Source organism: Drosophila busckii, chromosome 3L (genome assembly GCF_011750605.1).
Source record: "Drosophila busckii strain San Diego stock center, stock number 13000-0081.31 chromosome 3L, ASM1175060v1, whole genome shotgun sequence".
Lineage (NCBI taxonomy): Eukaryota > Metazoa > Arthropoda > Insecta > Diptera > Drosophilidae > Drosophila > Drosophila busckii.
The window spans coordinates 10867847-10886301 of record NC_046606.1 but is presented as its reverse complement, the minus strand read 5'-3'; the positions used below and the strand labels follow the sequence as shown (position 1 = coordinate 10886301).

General features: G+C 38.2%; 4 protein-coding genes across 4 annotated transcripts in view; 2 read left to right on the top strand and 2 right to left on the bottom strand.

Annotated features, from left to right (window-relative positions):
• LOC108598225 (bbg) overlaps nt 1–18455 on the bottom strand; it is a 134899-nt gene that overhangs the window by 110841 nt on the left and 5603 nt on the right. Inside the window, 2 exon segments of the mRNA XM_033293759.1 lie at nt 71–525; nt 527–2504. Of these exon segments, the coding sequence (XP_033149650.1) occupies nt 71–525; nt 527–2341 (2270 nt within the window). The 5' untranslated portion in view covers nt 2342–2504.
• LOC108598303 (60S ribosomal protein L27) lies at nt 5610–6134 on the top strand. Its single transcript, XM_017984919.2, has one exon. It carries the CDS (start codon nt 5610–5612, stop codon nt 6132–6134), a length of 525 nt encoding a protein of 174 aa, XP_017840408.2.
• On the top strand, nt 8044–8726 carry LOC108600475. Its single transcript, XM_017988092.2, has one exon. It carries the CDS (start codon nt 8181–8183, stop codon nt 8688–8690), a length of 510 nt encoding a protein of 169 aa, XP_017843581.2. The 5' UTR covers nt 8044–8180; the 3' UTR covers nt 8691–8726.
• Nucleotides 12792–13909, bottom strand: LOC108598223 (trypsin-1). The gene is given in 4 exon segments (XM_017984917.2): nt 12792–12965; nt 13028–13579; nt 13581–13600; nt 13669–13909. Coding segments are annotated over 4 exon segments (987 nt in total).

The window sequence follows — 18455 nt, the reverse complement described above, 5'->3', positions numbered from 1 at the left end:
AAATTTGCCTAATATAAAGCTGCCAAGACTAAAAAATTAATTAATCCAGCGATATTTTTCATTTGCTTACCCATTTGTTAACGACTGCGGCTCCAGCGAGGAGAACTCCTCCTCCACTTCGCCAATGGTGGGCAGCATATTCGAATGCCAATACATATTGAAATAAGCCTCCGAGGGTCCTGGACCATTGATAAGCTCAGGTGGTCCCAGTTTCTCGCCATCCTCACAAATATATTCGCGTTCAGCAGCATCTGCTTCATCCTGTTCAGCATCGTCGTCGTCGCTGCTGGAGCTGGAGTAGCAAGTGTTGCTATCAGCATCATCCACAATTTTGGTGCATTTGCCTACAACCAAAGGCGGTGGCGACTCGCGTGAAAGATCAGCAGCCTCTGCGGCAGCGGCAGCAAGCAAAGCGGCAATATCACGATGAGCTGCTGGTGCTTGGGTTGAGGGCTGCTCAGTTGTGTCCTGTTTGTGCACCAGATCGAACAGACTGGGCAGCTTGTCCTCATGCTGCTGCTTGCTTCTCGTAGGTTTGTATTTTGAAGCGTATTTCACGATTGCTGCTGCTGGGCGAGGGCGTATTGACTGGCGTGCTGCGGGGCGTGGCTGGTGGCTGCTTGAACGTTTGCATGCTAAGCTTGGGCTGCTGCGTTGGCGGCGTTGTGGGCAGCGCAGTTTGCAGCTTGGGTATTTGTGTTTTCTGCAAGGATTGCACACGCTCCGGTGGCTTGGGCTTGGGTCCTTTGGATGAGCGCGTGACGCTGCTGCTGCTGCTGCTGCAATTGGAGCTGAGCGATTCGCTTGAGTTGGCGTTGCTTTTGCAGCTGCTTAGCACGGGTATGAAAGTGCGTTCGGGCGTGCGTGGCGTGGGCGTGGCTTCAACAGAGTTGGCGCGCTGCAGCGGCGCACGCAGCTGCGTGGGACTCGGACTAGACTCCTTGGACTTGCTGCGATACAGACCGAGGCTAAGATCTGTTTCAGATTTTTGCTTCTGCAGCAGTCGCGGTATATTGGAGCTGGCAGCTGGCGAGGATTTGCTGGCAACTAGCGCTGGCTTGGCTACCACTGGACTGCTGACTATGGGTATGCGCGATTTGAGCTGCGGCGACGGCTGCTTGAGCTGCAGCTTAATCTCACCTTCGGTTTTGGCGCGTGAAAAAGCGGACTTGGGTATTTTGGAGTCCTTGCACTCCTTTGTGAGCGTTTTGGGTGAGTCTGGCACGCGTGGCGGCGACACCTCAATGGGCTGCTTGCTGTGCGTCGCAAGCTTGCGCGGCATGGGTATGATGGAGCGCTTCTTGGGCTCCACGCTAGCCAGCTGCACTCGCGGCTTGGGCGTGGGTGTGAGCTCCACATTTTCATACACATTCACCTTCTCCGTTTTGAACTCCACATTCTCATAGTTGTTGCCTGGTATAAGCAACTTGGGCAGCGGCTGCTCCAGCTGAAATTCTTGCTCCAGCAGCGTAAATGGCTGCACTAGCTTAGCCAGCTCCAGACTGCTTGCCAGCTCCGTATCCGAGCTATAGTTGGAGCTCATGGAGAACTTGTCAATGACTGTGGATATAGTGCTGGCAGTGTCATCCGACTCGGAGCCAGCTTTGAGCGATTCAGCAAACAAATTGATGTAGTACTCGGCGTCTGGCGGCGGCGTTAGCGGCTTCTCTATACACAGCTGCACTGCGGCCTCCTTGGAGTTTTGACGCTTCACTAGCTTGCGTGGCGGCACTGGCGGTGGTGGCGGCGGCTGTGCATTGAGTGAAATGCACAGCTCTGTGGCTGGCTCCTCCTCGCTGGGCGGCTTCTGTCCATGTCCATTGCGCACTATAAGCTTAATGGCTACATTATCCTTCAGCCCACGCACGCATTCAATGCGTGTTAGCTCGCTTACTTGGCTGCCATCTATGTTGAGGATTTCGTCGCCCTCGCGCAGATGCCCCCAGCTGGTGGCCACCTTGGATGCAGGACTATCTGCAGCGCAGGACTGTATATAGAGCTTCTCCACCAGCTCTGTATTGCGTGTGCCGCCCTGAAACTTCAAACCAAAGCCCAAACGCTCGCCTGGCAGTCGATAAACAGTTACATGCTCAGCTGCATCGGTTGCCGCTTCCTGTTGTTGCTTTTGTTGTTGTTGTAGTCGTTGCTGCTGCTCATTTATAGTCAACACTGTTATAAACGATGAATCTTCAGCCACAGAGCTTTGTCGCTTGACTAGCTTTTTCAAATGGTTTGTGTCTTTGGTGGACGATGTAGGATCGTCAACTTCCACAACGGTTATATAGTCATCTACCGTTGTATCGCCGTTTGTGCCGTTGCTTTGTGACGTCATTGTTGCCATTTTGTAGTTAAAACTATTTTGAAGCCTCTTCACATGCGCTGTGGATCGTATTGGTTGCTGCACAAACTAAATGCTCGATGATTTGTGCACTCGCTTGACAGTCTGGTTGTGCGCCCCAGCTAAGCTGGTTTGTTGTGCGGTTTGCGTCCGAGCTGAGTTTATGCTGCAATTACAGGCAAGACAACAAATTAATATAATAATAAATAGTAATGCGCTTAAAAAATTTAAAGCTGCAAGCTTTTCTCTTTTTCAGACAAAGACGCTTAACTTGTTTGGCAAACTTTTCAAATTCACTGCATTTCAACACCAAAATCCCACACTAACTTGCCAAAATCTTTGGTATGCCCCCCTGTCATGCAAGTTATTTCCTTCCTGCGCTCACGACACCAGCAACAGCAATGCCAAAAACAGCAACTGGTAACTGTTTTTTTTTTTTTTTTTGTTGTTGCAGCTACCGCAAGTTTAACCAAAAACTTCAGGGTAACAATTTATGTCAACTTTCTTTTTTATCAAAGAATTCAAAGGAAAGAAAAGAGCACATAAAACATTGCGAAAAATTTTGTCTAAATCTGGCCATCAACTCCCACACGAAAGTTGCTTAGTCAGGTGGGTTGGGCTTTACTCTAAGCTAGCCGTAGACGAAGATGCGATTCAACAGATGATTTACTAACGGGTTTTCTTAACTTGCCAAGTGCAGGCATTGAGGCTGACAAGAAAGTTGCCAACTTGCCAAATCATCTGCAGCTTCTTCTTGCTCTTCTTCATGCTAGTCTTGGCATTTTGGAAGAGTAATCGAAAGATGAAAATAAGAAAAAAACGTATTGGTCAAGGAGCCGGCCAAACAGGTGACCAAGCCAGCAAGTTCGACACCAGTTGGTTCAGTTCTTAAACTTGTTTCAATATCTGTGGGTTCAATTGCCATGTACCATCAATTTACAGTTGTACTCCCCAAGTGTTGTGCAAATTTTAATAACGGTCAATGAATAAATTTTAGTGCAGAAGTTAATTGGAAAAACTTGCATTGCATGCTCAATTAACTTTTTATTATTTAAAGAAATCAATTATTATTTTTGCATACAAATAAAATTGTATTGAATAATAAGAATAAATTTTATATTATGTATAGAATTTGCTTTTTAATTTCGTTTTTATATTTTCTGTATATTTTTTATAAATATATATATATACATTTTTTTTTTGACAAATAATATTGTATTGAATAATAAGAATAACTTTTTAATTTCATTTATTTTCTTTTATTTATATTGCATTTTTATATATATAATTTATTTTTTTTTTCTTAATAATATAATAAATAAATAATTCATTAGCTCTTTATTATTTATACTCTTACATTTTTTATAAATTTTGTATGCCAGTCAATTCATAATTTTATGCTTACTTCTATTTTATTAAATTTGCTCAATATTATTTTGAACTAAATGGAAATGTAAATTGAAGCCTTTTCTTTGAGTTGAAGTGCAACTTTCTTGACATTTTTCTTATGTTTGTATTTTTCGTATTCGGAACTTTTCTTCGACGCCTCTTTTATAACTGTTGTTGCGGCCATGACCGGTAATTACCGAAGCAGCTTCAAGCACGCGGCAGAGCAAAAAATTTTAAATCAGTTTCATTATATAAATTGTTACCTTTAGACATTGTGGCAGACAGTTGAAGCTGCGAGAGAATGAGAGAGAGAGAGAGAGAGCGAGTGTACGCTTTGCTATTATGTGGATTGAGATTTGTTGGCTTAAAATGAGATCTCTGATGCTCAAGCTGTGAAATATTTTCGCGGTGTATTTGCTGTGATTTAAATTGCCATTAAATTGCCACAATTTGTGGCGCATAATGTCAAAGTTAGTTTCTGTAGCTGCCAGGCAGATAAAATAGCTGCAAGCAGCAAATGCACTCAACTTCAATTAGACTGCCAAGCGAAAAGGCTTCCGATACACGCGCGCGCTTCTCTCTTCACACAAATTACTACACTCAAACACACACTCGCTCTTACTCTTTCTCAGTCGAGTGGCGTCTCTTTTGGTTTGGGGCCCATAAACTGTGTCAGCCAGGAAGCCGCGACTTTGAGTGGCATTCCCCAGTTTACTGTTTTGTTTGCTTTCCAACCACCCCGCTCCACCCTCAACCCGCCCACTCTCTAACCACATGCCGCTACCTTCGCGTGTGCATGTCCAGCGCCAAGTGTTTGTGTTGACTTGACGGCTGCCGTCGAGAATTTTGGCGCTACAAAGGCGCATAAATAAAAAATTTTTGCAGCTCTGTTGACAGTCGTGCGCAGCAATGAAAGAAATTCAAAGAAAAAATAGTCGCTGCAGCATCTCGTGTCAGAGCTGCAGCAGCCAACTATGGAACACCATTAGTTAGATGAACAGCAGCCCAGTCCAGGGCCGAAAAGCAAACTGGCAAACATTTACACAATTGCCAGTTGCAACGGAATAGCCTGAATAGTTTTTAAATTGCTTGCAGCTTCAATTTTGATACAATTTGAATTTGGAAGTTAATAAATATTAGGCTATGTAAGTAAAGCTGAATTTTAGCTAACTGCTTAAGCTAATATATATTATTAAATAATATAATATTAAATTCAATTCAAAAATTTATATTAAATTAAATTAAACTATTAAATAATATAATATAAAAAATTAATATTATACTCAATTCAATTCAAAAATTTAAATTAAATTTTAAGATTAGTCTGAAAATAATTCTTATGTATTTGAATTTAAATTTGAATTTAACTAAACAACATTTACTGCATTAAATTATTTTATGCTTATTTCAACAAGCATTTAAAATTATTTAAATTGTTGCATTCAATTGTACATTTTTTAATATGCAAAAAGTTTATTTAAATTAAATATAAATGTATTCAATGCATTAGTTCAATCAAAACTTTAAATGAGCTTTAACTTCCTGACTTTAAATGTTAATTCTTTTGCCTTTCTAAATAGTTATAATGCAGTCTAAATAAATCTAGTATATATAAAATATGACGTGATTGCTATAAAATAGAAAAGTTGCCAAAAACTTAAAGCGAATTTAATAGCTATAGATTTAAATATAAATTGCACATAATTAAATTCCAAGTATTTTGCTTATATTTTATGTATTATTAAAAACACTGGCAAACAATCGAATTGCAGTACTTGTCAAAATTTAAACAATCTAGTAGTCAATCAATAATCTGTCAAGTTCTACACGTTGCACATTTTTTCATTCGAGTGTTAGTTTTGTTTGTAGCAACTTGAGAAAAATGTTGGAAAATCTATTGATGCGTTGTGTGACTGCTACCAAAAACTTGCTGCGCATAAAGAGAAAATCCTTTAAGCAAGGCAGAATTGTAATAATCCTAAGTGGACCTCGCGCCGGCTGCAAGGCAATAATTGTGCAATGCTTTGACCAGGGCACTCAGGATAAGCGTTATGCTCACGCTTTGGTTGTGGGCATCAAAGGACGCAGAGCAGCGAACCGCAAGCCCCAGATATTCTTCAAAACTATTAGCTATAAATATCTACAGGCGACCAATTTAATAGCAAGTGACATTTGGATGGAGCAGCTGTCGCCCGAGGAGCTGAAGATTGCGGCCTGCTGCAAGATTCAACGCTTGTCGGTGCGCCAGCAGCTTCTAAAGCTTTACAGGGATGGTGCCTTTAGCTGGTTCTTTGGCAAGCTGCCACGCCCACTACCAGTGCAAATGTATCATTGTACGGTTTACTCTTCAGTGCTTACAACTGTACAAACCACAACAACAACAACTACATTTATGGGCTATAAATGAACGCCTAACAATTTTCTTATAAATAAATAACTAATTTGTTTACTGATTTTTTCACTTTTTCACAAATTGCAAAATATGCTTTAAGTGCTTTAATTAAAAACGTTTATGCAAATGTTAAGAAAAACAAACTGCGGTTGCTAACAATGCAAAGCGCCTCTCCACTTTAGTCTATTGAGCGGCGCTTGCACTGCTTGCCAGCAGTGCTGTCATATTAGCCGTTTTATAGCTAGATTTAACTATTCTGCAGCACGCTAAATTGCTATTTGCTTAATATCAAAACTAATTTAATAAAATTATTTGACTAATTTAGCTTTTTAAGTTTGAGTTAGGCAACTTAATGCCTAAAATTGCATATAACTAATATTTTTGTTACGAGGCTTGCCAAATTGCTAAGTGTAAGGACTTAAAAAGCTAAAATATAGCTAATGCAAATAAAGCAGATGTACTAAGTAGAGTTTTTTTAATTTTATTCTTGTATTGTTTGATTTATAATTATTTTAGAAAATGATTTTAATACAGCATTTGCATATAAAAGACATAGAAATAGTTTATAAATATCTTTGAACAACTAGCGTTCTTATATAAATCGTTAATAGTCTTGCCAAAATATAGTTTTAATTTAATTAGGTATGAAAAGTAGTTAATAAATAATTATATTGTGCTGCAGCTAACATTTATACTCTAAATTTAAATTTGTTAAGCTAGCAATTTAATTTGTTTTTATTATTATAAATTTTATTTTATTATTTATAAAAAGCGATGTAAATTCTTCTGCAAATATTTAAACACTCAAAATTATTTACTTACAATTTACAATTTAAAAACTCAACATTATTTACTTACAATTTTGAGTTTTTAAATATTTGCAGAAGAATTTACATCGCTTTTTATTCATTCTTAGCTATTTCTATCAATTATTTTGATAGATTTAGCTTTGAAAATCTAACAGCACTGCTTGGCACTGCTTTGCCTACAGTTTGTGTGAAAATTTCACACCATTTGATATGCGAATTGACCGCAGCTTCTTCCGCTGCCGCCACTCACTCTCACTCTCTCACTCTCTCTCTCTCTCTCGCTCTCGCTCTGTAGCTTGCACTTTTTGTTTAGCTGCAGCTCATTTCACAAATGATGGGAAGCAAGTTGCCTCTTTATGTTTTGTTATTTTTTGCTCTCATTTTAATGCTAATTTCTTTGGCCGTCAACTTCCTTGGGCTGGCTGCTTCCTCTCTGCGCTTAAGCGATTGCATTTTAATTGCACTTTTTCCTGCCCGCCCCGGACAACTAATAACTGGCAATTTATTAAAGTGTTTTTGCGGCTTACCCCAACAGCAATGTGGCAAGTAGTTTTTGTTGCAACGTTAAGCACAATTTGGCATAAGTTTTGTACACAATTTTGATTAAAGTGCAAACCTTAGCCACGACACACAGTCTTGAGTCTTTGGGCTGGGCGGTTGCTTTGGTCAGCGATTCGCCGAGGCGTGAAAATTTCTCCAGCCAACCAACTCGCTGGCGATTTATGTGAGAAATATGCTAAAATGCTAAGCGAAGCGTGCTTTGAGCCAAAATGCAAAAAAGGCAAAAACCCACTTCAAGTTTATAAGACAATAGAACCAGTTTTAAATAAGCCTAGTTCATGCTACAATCAAGATTACATTTAATTTTATGGCTAAAGAGAATATGATGAATGAATTTAGTAGCTTTAAGCCAACAACATTTGCTACAATTGTTAAAGCAATAAAATAATTTTCATTCAGTTGCTTTAATCAAAGTTTTTTACTTTCTTCAATTGTAAAATTTTAAAAATAATTTTTTTTTAATGTAGCAATAGTTTCTTTAATTGTCAAATTTTAAAAATAATTTCCATTCACTTAGTTGAATAAAAATAATTTTTATACATTCTTCAATTGTCAAATTCTGTAAAAAATAATTTGTCATTTAAATTCTCATGCTAAGCAATAAAAGTCAATATGAAAATTCGAATAGTTTATATTAATAACTAAACTTTGTATAGCATAAAAAAAATAAGCGAAAAACAAGGCAAACGGCATGAGCAGAGCGAACGATCCAAAGCTAAATGAACCCAACACAGAGACCAACACAGACGCTATCGATTGCCTATTGGATGATCTCTGCCTGCAAATGTTGCATCTAACCGAGGAGCACAGCGCTCAGCAACTGGCGCTGGAGCGGCACATGAATCGCAGTCGCCTACTGTTGGCCCGAATCCGCCTTCAAGCTGGCACCACAAGTGGCGCTACCTCAGCTCGACTTTCCAGCTCGGAGCCCTATCGAGCGCACTGTCGCCTGCTGGAGCAAAGCGGCAGCTCGAACTGCAAACTCATTCGCTATGATCTGGAGACGTCTGGCTGCCGCCTGGCACCGGTGAATCGCATCTTTGGAGCGCTGGTGTCGCGCAGCTTGCGCATGGCATGCGACAAGTGGGAGCGCTGCCTGGAGCAAGTTGTGGAGTCGGTTAATGTGCAGCGCGAACTGCAAGGCGTGCTCAGAGCTATGGAGCTGCTGAAGTGGGCGCGGCAGCGAGGACACACTGTATGAGAAGAGAGCGACGCGCTCAAAGCGAAGAATAAATGTCAAAACTTTTTAACAAACGTCTTTTTGTTATGCTTTTTACCAGAAGTGAGGGAAAGTGGTTACAGCTTAAGATTGTCATATCTTTTGTGTGGATCATAAGCGAGAGATAAGTCGGTTATGATAAGATTTAGTAGCTGATAGAAAACAAAAGCTGTGATATACATATATGCATATAATTTGCTTATGCTTTGCTTTGCTATTGACACAATATTATAATTATAGCTATAGACAACGCTGCTGCCACAAACGGCGCTGCAATTTTATGCGCTTACATTGATGTTAAATTGTTTTATTATTATAGCTAAACATAATTGCTACTTTATGTGCTAGCAAATGCAATGGCAAGCAAAGTAGCGTTTACATATAAGTAAAGGCAAAATGTTAAATAATTTAAATATTGTTATATATTAAGTAGTCAAATAATAGCTAAATACAAAAGCAAACATTAAATTATTGAAATAAAAACATAGCGACACGTGAATTGAGCCCACGTGCATTTAATGCAATCTTAAGCGCAGGCGTGCGCGCGGCAGTCGAAGCAGAGCATAACTGTTCTTAGAGCGAGCCGCAATTCATGTGTGTGCGCTCATTAATATAAAGCAAGCGCGCGCTGGCAAGCGGAAGAGAGCGTAACTTTGCTTACATGTGTGCGTGCGCTCAGTTCGTACAAAGAAATTCACTCACTCTCGCCAAGCAATGACTGCAGGCAAAAGCAAAGTCAAAAACCAACGGCATAATCAAAGCAAAGGGCAATGCTAAGTAAAAAGAACAACAGACGATTATAGTTCCGTTATATTTACATATACAAATGAGTCGCTGCTGCTGCCTCTCAAAGTTTAAAAATTTTTAGCTATTGTCATTGCAATTTGAATAAAGTGCACTAATTAAATATAAAGAAGTATTGCTGACAGTTAAATTTTGACTTACATTCTTGATTTAAAATATACGTTGGCTGTTTACTTTAAGCTTAAGCAAAAACGCGCGAGTCTTTATTTAAATTTAGCTGTAATTCTAATATGAAAAACAATTTCTTCACTCAGGCAACAAATCAAACTGCCAGCAGCTCTTTATGACATTTTGATTAAAGAAGCAAACAAAACCAAATCAAAATAAATGTAACAAACAACAATTACATGAAGAAAATAATTAAACACCCAGCTGGCATTTAAACATTATTTTGGCTATAAATTACTACTAAATTAAATTCATTAAAAGTCTAACAGTGCAAATCAAAGCTTACAAATTATATTACAAAACTATATTTTAATGTATTTGTTTATGATATTTAACATTATGATAAAAAGGCTCTAATATATATTTTTTATAACTTATTTTTAGCTGCATTTTCAAAACACACTAGTTTGCTTTATAAATAAATCGCTGCTTTAATTTGAAATGCTTGCATTTGGAAATGCTAATTACAAAGGCTGAGGCTGAGAATTGCCGCAGTAATGAGAAGTTTTTTCTTTTACTTTTTTATTTTTGCCCTTGCCATGGGCCTCGAGCATTATTTGCCAGTCTAGTTAAAAATAAAATCAAATGCCAGGCGGCGGCAGTGGCAGCAGCAGCAGCAGCAGCGACTGCAGCAGCATTGACAACATTGTCGATTTGGCCAACATTACCTAGCGCTGCTGCCCAAGCTCCCCACATCCCTCCCCACCCCCTCTTCATGCCACAGCAACATGTCGCGACGCGACGGCGGCAATTATGTGGCATTTTTTTTTTACTTTTGTGCCCCCTCGCGCTCGCTGTTGCACTCGAAACGAGTTTGTAAGATATCTTTGTTTGCTGCAAGTTGCAAGTTGCTAGTTGCGGCAACTACTTACAACAAAATAGCAGAAATAACTTGAAAATCCATTAAATTGTGGCATGCCAAGCGCCAAGCGGCAAAGGGATTAAGATAAACTTTTGTCAACTAGCCCCTCAGTCAACAGTCCCCGCACCAGTCCCCCAGTGTTGACAACTGATAACAATGTGTCAGCAATTCTGACAACGCGTCCTTGGCTGCAATTTTTTTTGCATTTATTTTGCTGCGATGACATTGCCAAAAATATGACGAGACGTGTTTGTTGCGAAAAATAAATAAATATTTCGTTTTTCCAAACATAAAAGTGAAAGGCGCGCCGCAATGTTTGTTTGCCTTGTGGCCTGAACCTGTTTGGGCTCACACACATTGCACTTTGGCCATTAAGGGTGTTGAGTCGACCATTTGCATAGAAATTAATGCCGAGGCCTACCGCGCGATCTTGATCAACGCTATAGATAGCAGTAAAAATTAAATTCGTTATGCGCAATCACGCGCTGCTCATAAAACACAACAATTGCTCATAACTAACACTTAATAATCATTTTATGGCTATAAAAAAATGTTGTAAAATAATTTTCGTACATTTTGTTTTAATATGCAGGAGGCGCAAGCAATACTTTTGCTTATAAATTCTTGCAAATTAAACTACAATGTTGTGAAAATTATATTCGCATAACTCTTAGGCATGCAAAAAATATTGCATGATTATTTATACTGCTAGCGATAAATATTACTGTTTCCACTTGCTACACTTAGATTAGTCTCTACTTATATATTGTTAAGTTTTCAAAAATTCTCTTATAAGATATTTAAATTTAATAGAAGTATAGAAACGATATGAAATTGCAGTAAGACATTAAACTCCCCACTTAGATTAGTTCTCTGATTATTAAAATATTGTTTATTTTCTCTTTAAATTAATTCAAATTAAAGAATTATAAAACGCATATGACTGCAGTAAGAAATTAAACTCCAATTTAGTTTACTTGTCTATTGATTAAAATATTGCTAATTTTTTAAAATTATCTGTATAATAATTAAAATTAAATAATTTTAAAACTAATATGACTGCAGTAAGAAATTTAAAGTGCGAGACAGTCCTAGTCTAAGCTTCAGTTAATTTAATTTCAATTGTTTCAATGCATATGTAAATATATTGAAATTTACCCAAGCGGCGAAAGCGCGATAAACAGTAAAAAAAATATCAGCACTTTTGTAATTAGTGTCAAATTGGAGTAAAGCGTTTGATTCTAGTTACAATAAATAAATATAATAAAGTAAATATATAAAACTCACTACAAAATAAAATATAAGAAGCTAAGTAGACGGCCTCAGTTGCTCTGGCTACATAGCATTAACTCTAAGTTACAATAAAAATAAATAAAATAAATAATGCATTTATTTAAATAATATTATTATTTTAGCAGCTCACTAGACTTCTGAACTGCCAAGTGGCCTCGCTTGCTATTTTATCAGTCCAGCCTCCCACTCAGGTGCGCTGCTCTTCGCTCAAATGCTAGGAGAGTCGCTCGCGACTTTTGTTCGTATGCGTTCCAACGCTCAGCGCTGTTTGCTGCTACGACTGAGCGTAAGCGTCGCTGCTTTTGAGCTGAGAGCGTCGCTCGATCGCTCAGCGCTGTGAGCATGAGCGTTCTTTGCTGAGCAAGCGATCGCTCAGCATTTGGCTGGTGTTTGATTTGATTGCATTAAGCTATAGGAATTGAGCGGGACTAGACCTGACTTCAGGCTTTGATTTAAGCAAAATTATTTTGACAGCCTATTAACATTAATTAAAATATTTCAAACATTAAATAAAATGTGCTTATTTGATAAATAGCTTAGCTATAGCTGTGTTAATTTAAGGTGTTCAATAATGATGTAAAACAAATTCAATAAAATATGTCTAAGCCTTACTTTTGCTCAAAGCTTGTGCGCCAAAATGTTTAAAATAACTTAATTAAATGTGTTTTGAGCTTAAGCCAAAATATTATGTTAATGAGCTTGACTTAGTCATGCGTCGGCCGACCTTATATAGAAAAGTTGTAGGAGTGCTAATTAGCTTTAATTTGGGTGGCACTTTTATAGTCAAAAAATATAAAGCAACTGAACCAATGTGAATAGTCTCACCCTATTGGTTGTGTTCAACCAAGCTAAATTAATAAAATATCTCTCTTGCCATTTATTTATTTATGCAGCATTTATTTATAAAATAAAATAAAATGTAATATTAAAATATTAATAAATTATGAACGCTTGAACTATTTATTGCAGTAGCAAGCGTCTCTGGTATTGGCTGCAATCCAATCCAAGTAGCTGCTCACTCTGGTGTAGACACCAGGCGCATTTGGCTTGGCACAGCCATAACCAAAGGACACAACGCCAGCGAGACGAAAGATGCGATCTGGAACAATGAGCGGACCACCGCTGTCACCCTAAGAGCAAAAGAATGCAAATGCTGAGTTTATAGGCCAAACGAAAAAAACAGTTAACACACCTGGCAGGCATCGCGACCGCCAGTTTGAACCAGACCAGCACATAGCATAGTATCGACTATCATGGATTTGTACGAAGTGGCGCGACACTGAGCATTGGTAATGATGGGCACAACAGTTTCCTGCAGCACGCTGGAGGTGGCGCCTCCTTCCTTGCTAAGACCCCAGCCAGCAACAATTGCCTGCTTATAGTCAAAGCGTTGCTGGGCACTGCTGGGCAAGCAAACCGGACGCATTGCATCAAACAACGGCACAGGCGCGTTCAGACGCAGCAGCGCAATATCATTGACCAGCACATCGGTATCATAAGCGGCATGCATATGCGCAAACGCCACAGAGCGCGTAACAGCGCCCGCTTGACTCGAGCTGCGATCGAACTGCAGCAGCCGAATCGTTACCTGGGACATATCCATGCCATAGACGCAATGCGCAGCAGTCAAAACATAACGATCGTTGATCAAAGTGCCGCCGCAGAAAAGCGTCGAGCCGCGCAGCATTTGAGCAATCCAGGGATACTTGTTGGTGCGCACCTGAGTGCCGCCCACAATGCGATTGGGCATTGGGCACGCCACAAGCTTGCGCCACAAAAGTAAATTGTTTTATTAATGTGAATGCAGCCAAGTAAACAATTGGAGTTACTTACTGCAGCTAGCGCAGCGATTGACACGAAACGCCTTCGCATCAGTTGCCTCAAAGGGCGAGGATTGCGTTTGAGTTGGAGCCACGCCCAGCACATTTGTTAAGATTTGTTGCTTCTGCGCGTCTATGAGATCTTCAATGTAATCCGCTTGCACGCCAGGCGGCTTTGCATAGTGATAACCATTAAAGCACACACTAAGCGCCACTAAACTTAGCCACAACAGCAGGCTAACTTGCAACTTCATCTCGTTTCACTGTTCAAACTCAACTGCTCAACAGCTCGCCAAACTGAACTGTTCTTATAGTCACAGCTTCCTTTACTTTTTAGCATAATTTTGCCATAAACTTTTGCCTCACACTTGACCCAAATTGCTTTAAAATCGAACTCATTTGTCAATAAGCCATTTCATATGCTAAAAAGCCGCCTTATATCTTTTCATCCTCACTGACAGCTGCCCAAGTGCTTTGCTTTCTATTCCTCAAACAGCACTCGTAAAAATATTAAGCCAAGATTTATAACTTTATTGCAAATTTATGTTTTTTTGACCCACTTGTGGCCACAAAAGTAGCTCCAACTCTTTTATGGTAACGCATTAGGCGCAGTTAATTGTTAACTACAACAATTTTAGCTAAAGGGCAGAGTTGACCAAAACCACAAAGATTGAGCTTTGTGTATGCCGCAGTCAGAGGTTGTTGAACCAGCGAGATGAAGCTTAAGCGATAATTGAGAAATAAGTTATAAGCTAAACAGTGTTTGTCACACTGAATATGAAATACTCTATCAATTGGGAGATGAGTAGAGCGAGTTCTATAGCAAAATATTTGATTATAAAAAAAATATTACTCAAGTCTTTGGCAACAATTATCAAGACTGTCTAATAGGCACTAAAGTGAGAAGATAAGGGCAGTACCTTGTTGCTATTTTATAGCTTATTAATTAACTAAATTTCGTGTGTTTTTTTACTGGACAAACCCGCCCTAAATGATGGGCGGGCTTCCAAATCATTCAAACTTAAACTTCATCAGTAAAGATGTTTTAATTGGACAAACCCGCCCTAAATTAGAGGCGGGCTTCCAAATCTTTCAAACTCAATATTCATCAGTAAAGACGTTGAGGAATAAACTCGAACTCTCTACCTAATGCTATCAACTTAATGTCTCGAATCGATAAAGGCATTGCCTAAGGCGTCTTTTTTAATTCCCCGTCCGACTCGTAATATATATATATAAAGCCCAGTCGAGGGTCAAACCGCGCAGATATTTTTAAAAACGCAAAGCCAAGCTTGGACCGATATAAATATACAAAGTCTCATTGTTGATCTAATTATTATTAATTTGCCTTTTAATCTTTTTCGTAATAGTTTAGCAATTGATAAGGCACCGAAAACAATTTTACAGACTTTGTGGATTATAGGACTATAACTCTGTAAATTATTCATTTTATTTATTGCAAATAAACAAATTCCATATAAAATTAAATAAAGAATGTAAAATATAATATAAAAATTCCAGTCACTTTAAGCTTTTTATGATCTTTTGAGGGTCGCATCTAATTCGACTACTAGTTTTTGGCATTTAATGTGCACTAACAAATAAATTAATTGTATGCTCGCTACCAATTTATTTAACAAACTTTATTTATCAAGAGTTCATGCTACTTAATCTTAATTCAATTTCCCTAATTCAACTTGGTTAATTTTGCTTTCACAGTAATAAGTTTCGCCTAATCCATCAAGCTTCGTTTATTTTTCTATCATTTTTTTGATCTGCGTGAAAACGGAAGCGCCAAAAGCAACGCCCCAAATAATTCAAAGCAGCTTTAGATCGGAAACAATAAAAAGCTAAAGATTTCATAGCTCTTGGGCAAATGAAAGTAAATTGACTTTGGAAGCAGACGAAATGAGAGAAAAAAATCGAAATGCTAACAAGCAAGAGCTGTGGCCAACAAAATTCTAAAGATCATTAAGAGAAAATAGAAAGTAAACAGAACGCAGCAGCCAAAGTGCAGCCGAAACGAAATTGGGTCAAACTAATGAAGAGCCAAGATATATAGAGAGGCGTTTAATCGAAGAAAACAAGCTGAGCGGGGGGGGAGCTGCTGTTGTTGTTAATCTGTTGTCTGCTTGTTGTGCCAACAACGTGGGCCGAGAGCCCAAGACTTTACAACTGACAAATAAAATGACACAAGGTGCACACCACAGCAGACGAAGCTGCGTAGCTCATATCGGTGAAAGATTCTCGAGTATTGTTTTCGATATTTGGGTTAGCAGTTGAGTTGGAGTGTGGACTGGAGTTGAGAGCTATATAAATATGCATAGAGACCGGTCTGTAGCTTTGCGCCAAAGAAAGTCTTAATTTGTTATTTATATGTGTATTCGACTAGAATCGATGAAAGAAAGTTCTGCGGCAAAAACTTGTTTCCTTTGCAGCAGCAGCCCAGAACGAAAGACTTAGGCAACAAACCTGTAGCGTTGAGTATTCATTGAGTGAAGTGTGTGTTGTGTCTAGAAATCAGCGCCCCGGCTATTTATGGCCACTTCGGTTGCAATTGCATGTGCCACTTGCCACAAGCAGCTAACTGGGTCAACAACCGACAACAACAACAGACAAAGAACAAGTTGTAGCTGCTGCTGCTGCTGCGCGATGATGATGCGACTGGACTTGAGTTCAATGCAATCAAGAGCCGACGCTGCACAATTATTAAGGTCGTCTCTGGTTGCAAGTTGCTGGTTGCATGTGTGGCATGCGTTGTCCAACAAATTTGTTAGCAATTATCACATATTTTTATCAAGCTGTATTTCTTTCTTTTATTTTTCATATTTTTTGCGCACTTGCAACTTTCTCAGGCTTCATTAAGTTTCACTTGACTTAACAACTATTTTGAGTATGGCACGATTTTGTTTATGACGCGCGCGCTTTTGTTTAATGTTTGTTAGCAATTAACAAATGCGTTTTATTTTTTGTGGCGTTTTTCGCACAACGTGCAGCGAATTTAATTAATTTGTAAAATGCGTTAGTTACTGTAAAAATGTGAATATATGAAATAGAAAGGAGACAATCGCTTATAAACATTAAAATTTCTCTCAATAAACATTAAAATAAATAAATAGCACCTTAGCTGCAAACAATTCAAGTTTGTTGTTCAACTCTTTTGTGTGTGTGTCTGTGACTCAATCTACATAACTTTACATACAACTATGCATAACTGTATATATGTATATTTATTTGATTGCTCGCTAGCCACCTTCAACTTCATTTGACATTTGAAAGTAACGAAATATGCAAAAAGCAAAGCACAAAATCCAACACGCAATAAAAGAAACTGTTCACGAATGTGTAAAGCATAAGCAAAAAATATCACTCTCAATTTCCTGTTTGCTCTCCGACTCTTCATTTGTTTTAATTGAAAAAAAAAAAACTGCATGGCAAGCAACTGTAAATTAAAACGCTTTTGGACTGGAAGCGCATTGACATCAACGCCGTGCGCTCCATTTACGGCCCCCAGACCAGCCACTCATATTACCCAAGTCAACGCCTTTTGTGGGTTCTATATAAACCGATTTGATGTTGCTGCTTTGCTTTGCTTTGTTTTTTTATGGTGGGCGCTTTGTATGCGCCACACGCAGCTTTTGTTTTGTTGTTGCGGTGAGGTAATTAATAAGCCACCAAACCAATTGAAATTGAGCGTCGACGACGCTCGCACCGTCCATACCAAGTAGCTAAACTCACTACAACACCCCACCCCACCCCCCAGACGTTACTTGAGCGCGCACTCGCAGCTCTGAGCTGGTTACTGACCATACGCAAGTCAAGTTTTGGTTGCTCTTGCTCTTGCAAGGCTTCGCTCTCTGGTGTCTTTTACAACATCAAATCAAATGATGTTAAAGCAAAAAACCAACAAAAGACCTCAATTCAAAATTTGACAATAGCAAAGCAAGCTAAAAGTTAAAGTTGATTTAAACTTAAGTCAGTTGCACATAAATTTGTATAAAATAAAATCATATTAGTACCAAAGGCAATAATTATACATTGAAACGTTTTTAAAATCTAAAAAATGTTGAACACACATAATAATTAACTTTATTCAATTATTTTATTTTTACCAAGTAAAATATTTGCATTAATTTTGTACTCATAGGTAATTGTTATGTAATAAATGCAAACAATTTAATAAAATAAATTAAAATAAAATATATCAACAATTTTTTGTATTATAATATAATTGTTTTAGATTTTTTAAATATTTTTTTTGTACTTGCAATATATATTACCAAATATAATTTCTTGCTTTAGCTAATATACTAATTTCACTTGGCTAAAATTACCCTTTAGCTATTGTTGTAAGCAAGTTTTCAAACACTTTCACAATATTATGTTAATTTAAATATTTAATTTAAATATTACAAAACAGAATTGTTTACTGATATTTGCACCTTTTAAAGGCAGAGCATGAATAAACCCTACTGATGATATTAATTAATTATTGTTATATTTTTACACGCTTTTTATATTTTGAACAAAATATTTTAATGAAGCATTTCTCTTGTTAAAAGCATTTATTCAAATTCAAACAGCAAAACAACTTTCAACTTTCTGCCCCAACCCAACGCAAGGAACTGCCCAAAAAAATCTACGCGGCTGTCAAAGTTGCAGCGCCAAATTCAAAGTCAAAGTATGAGTATACGTATAAAGTATAAGTATACGTATAAGTATAAGATCAGCACAAGGTTAAAGTAATGGAGTTACATATAAAGTATATTTGTATGCATATGTAATAGTAACTGCACCAAA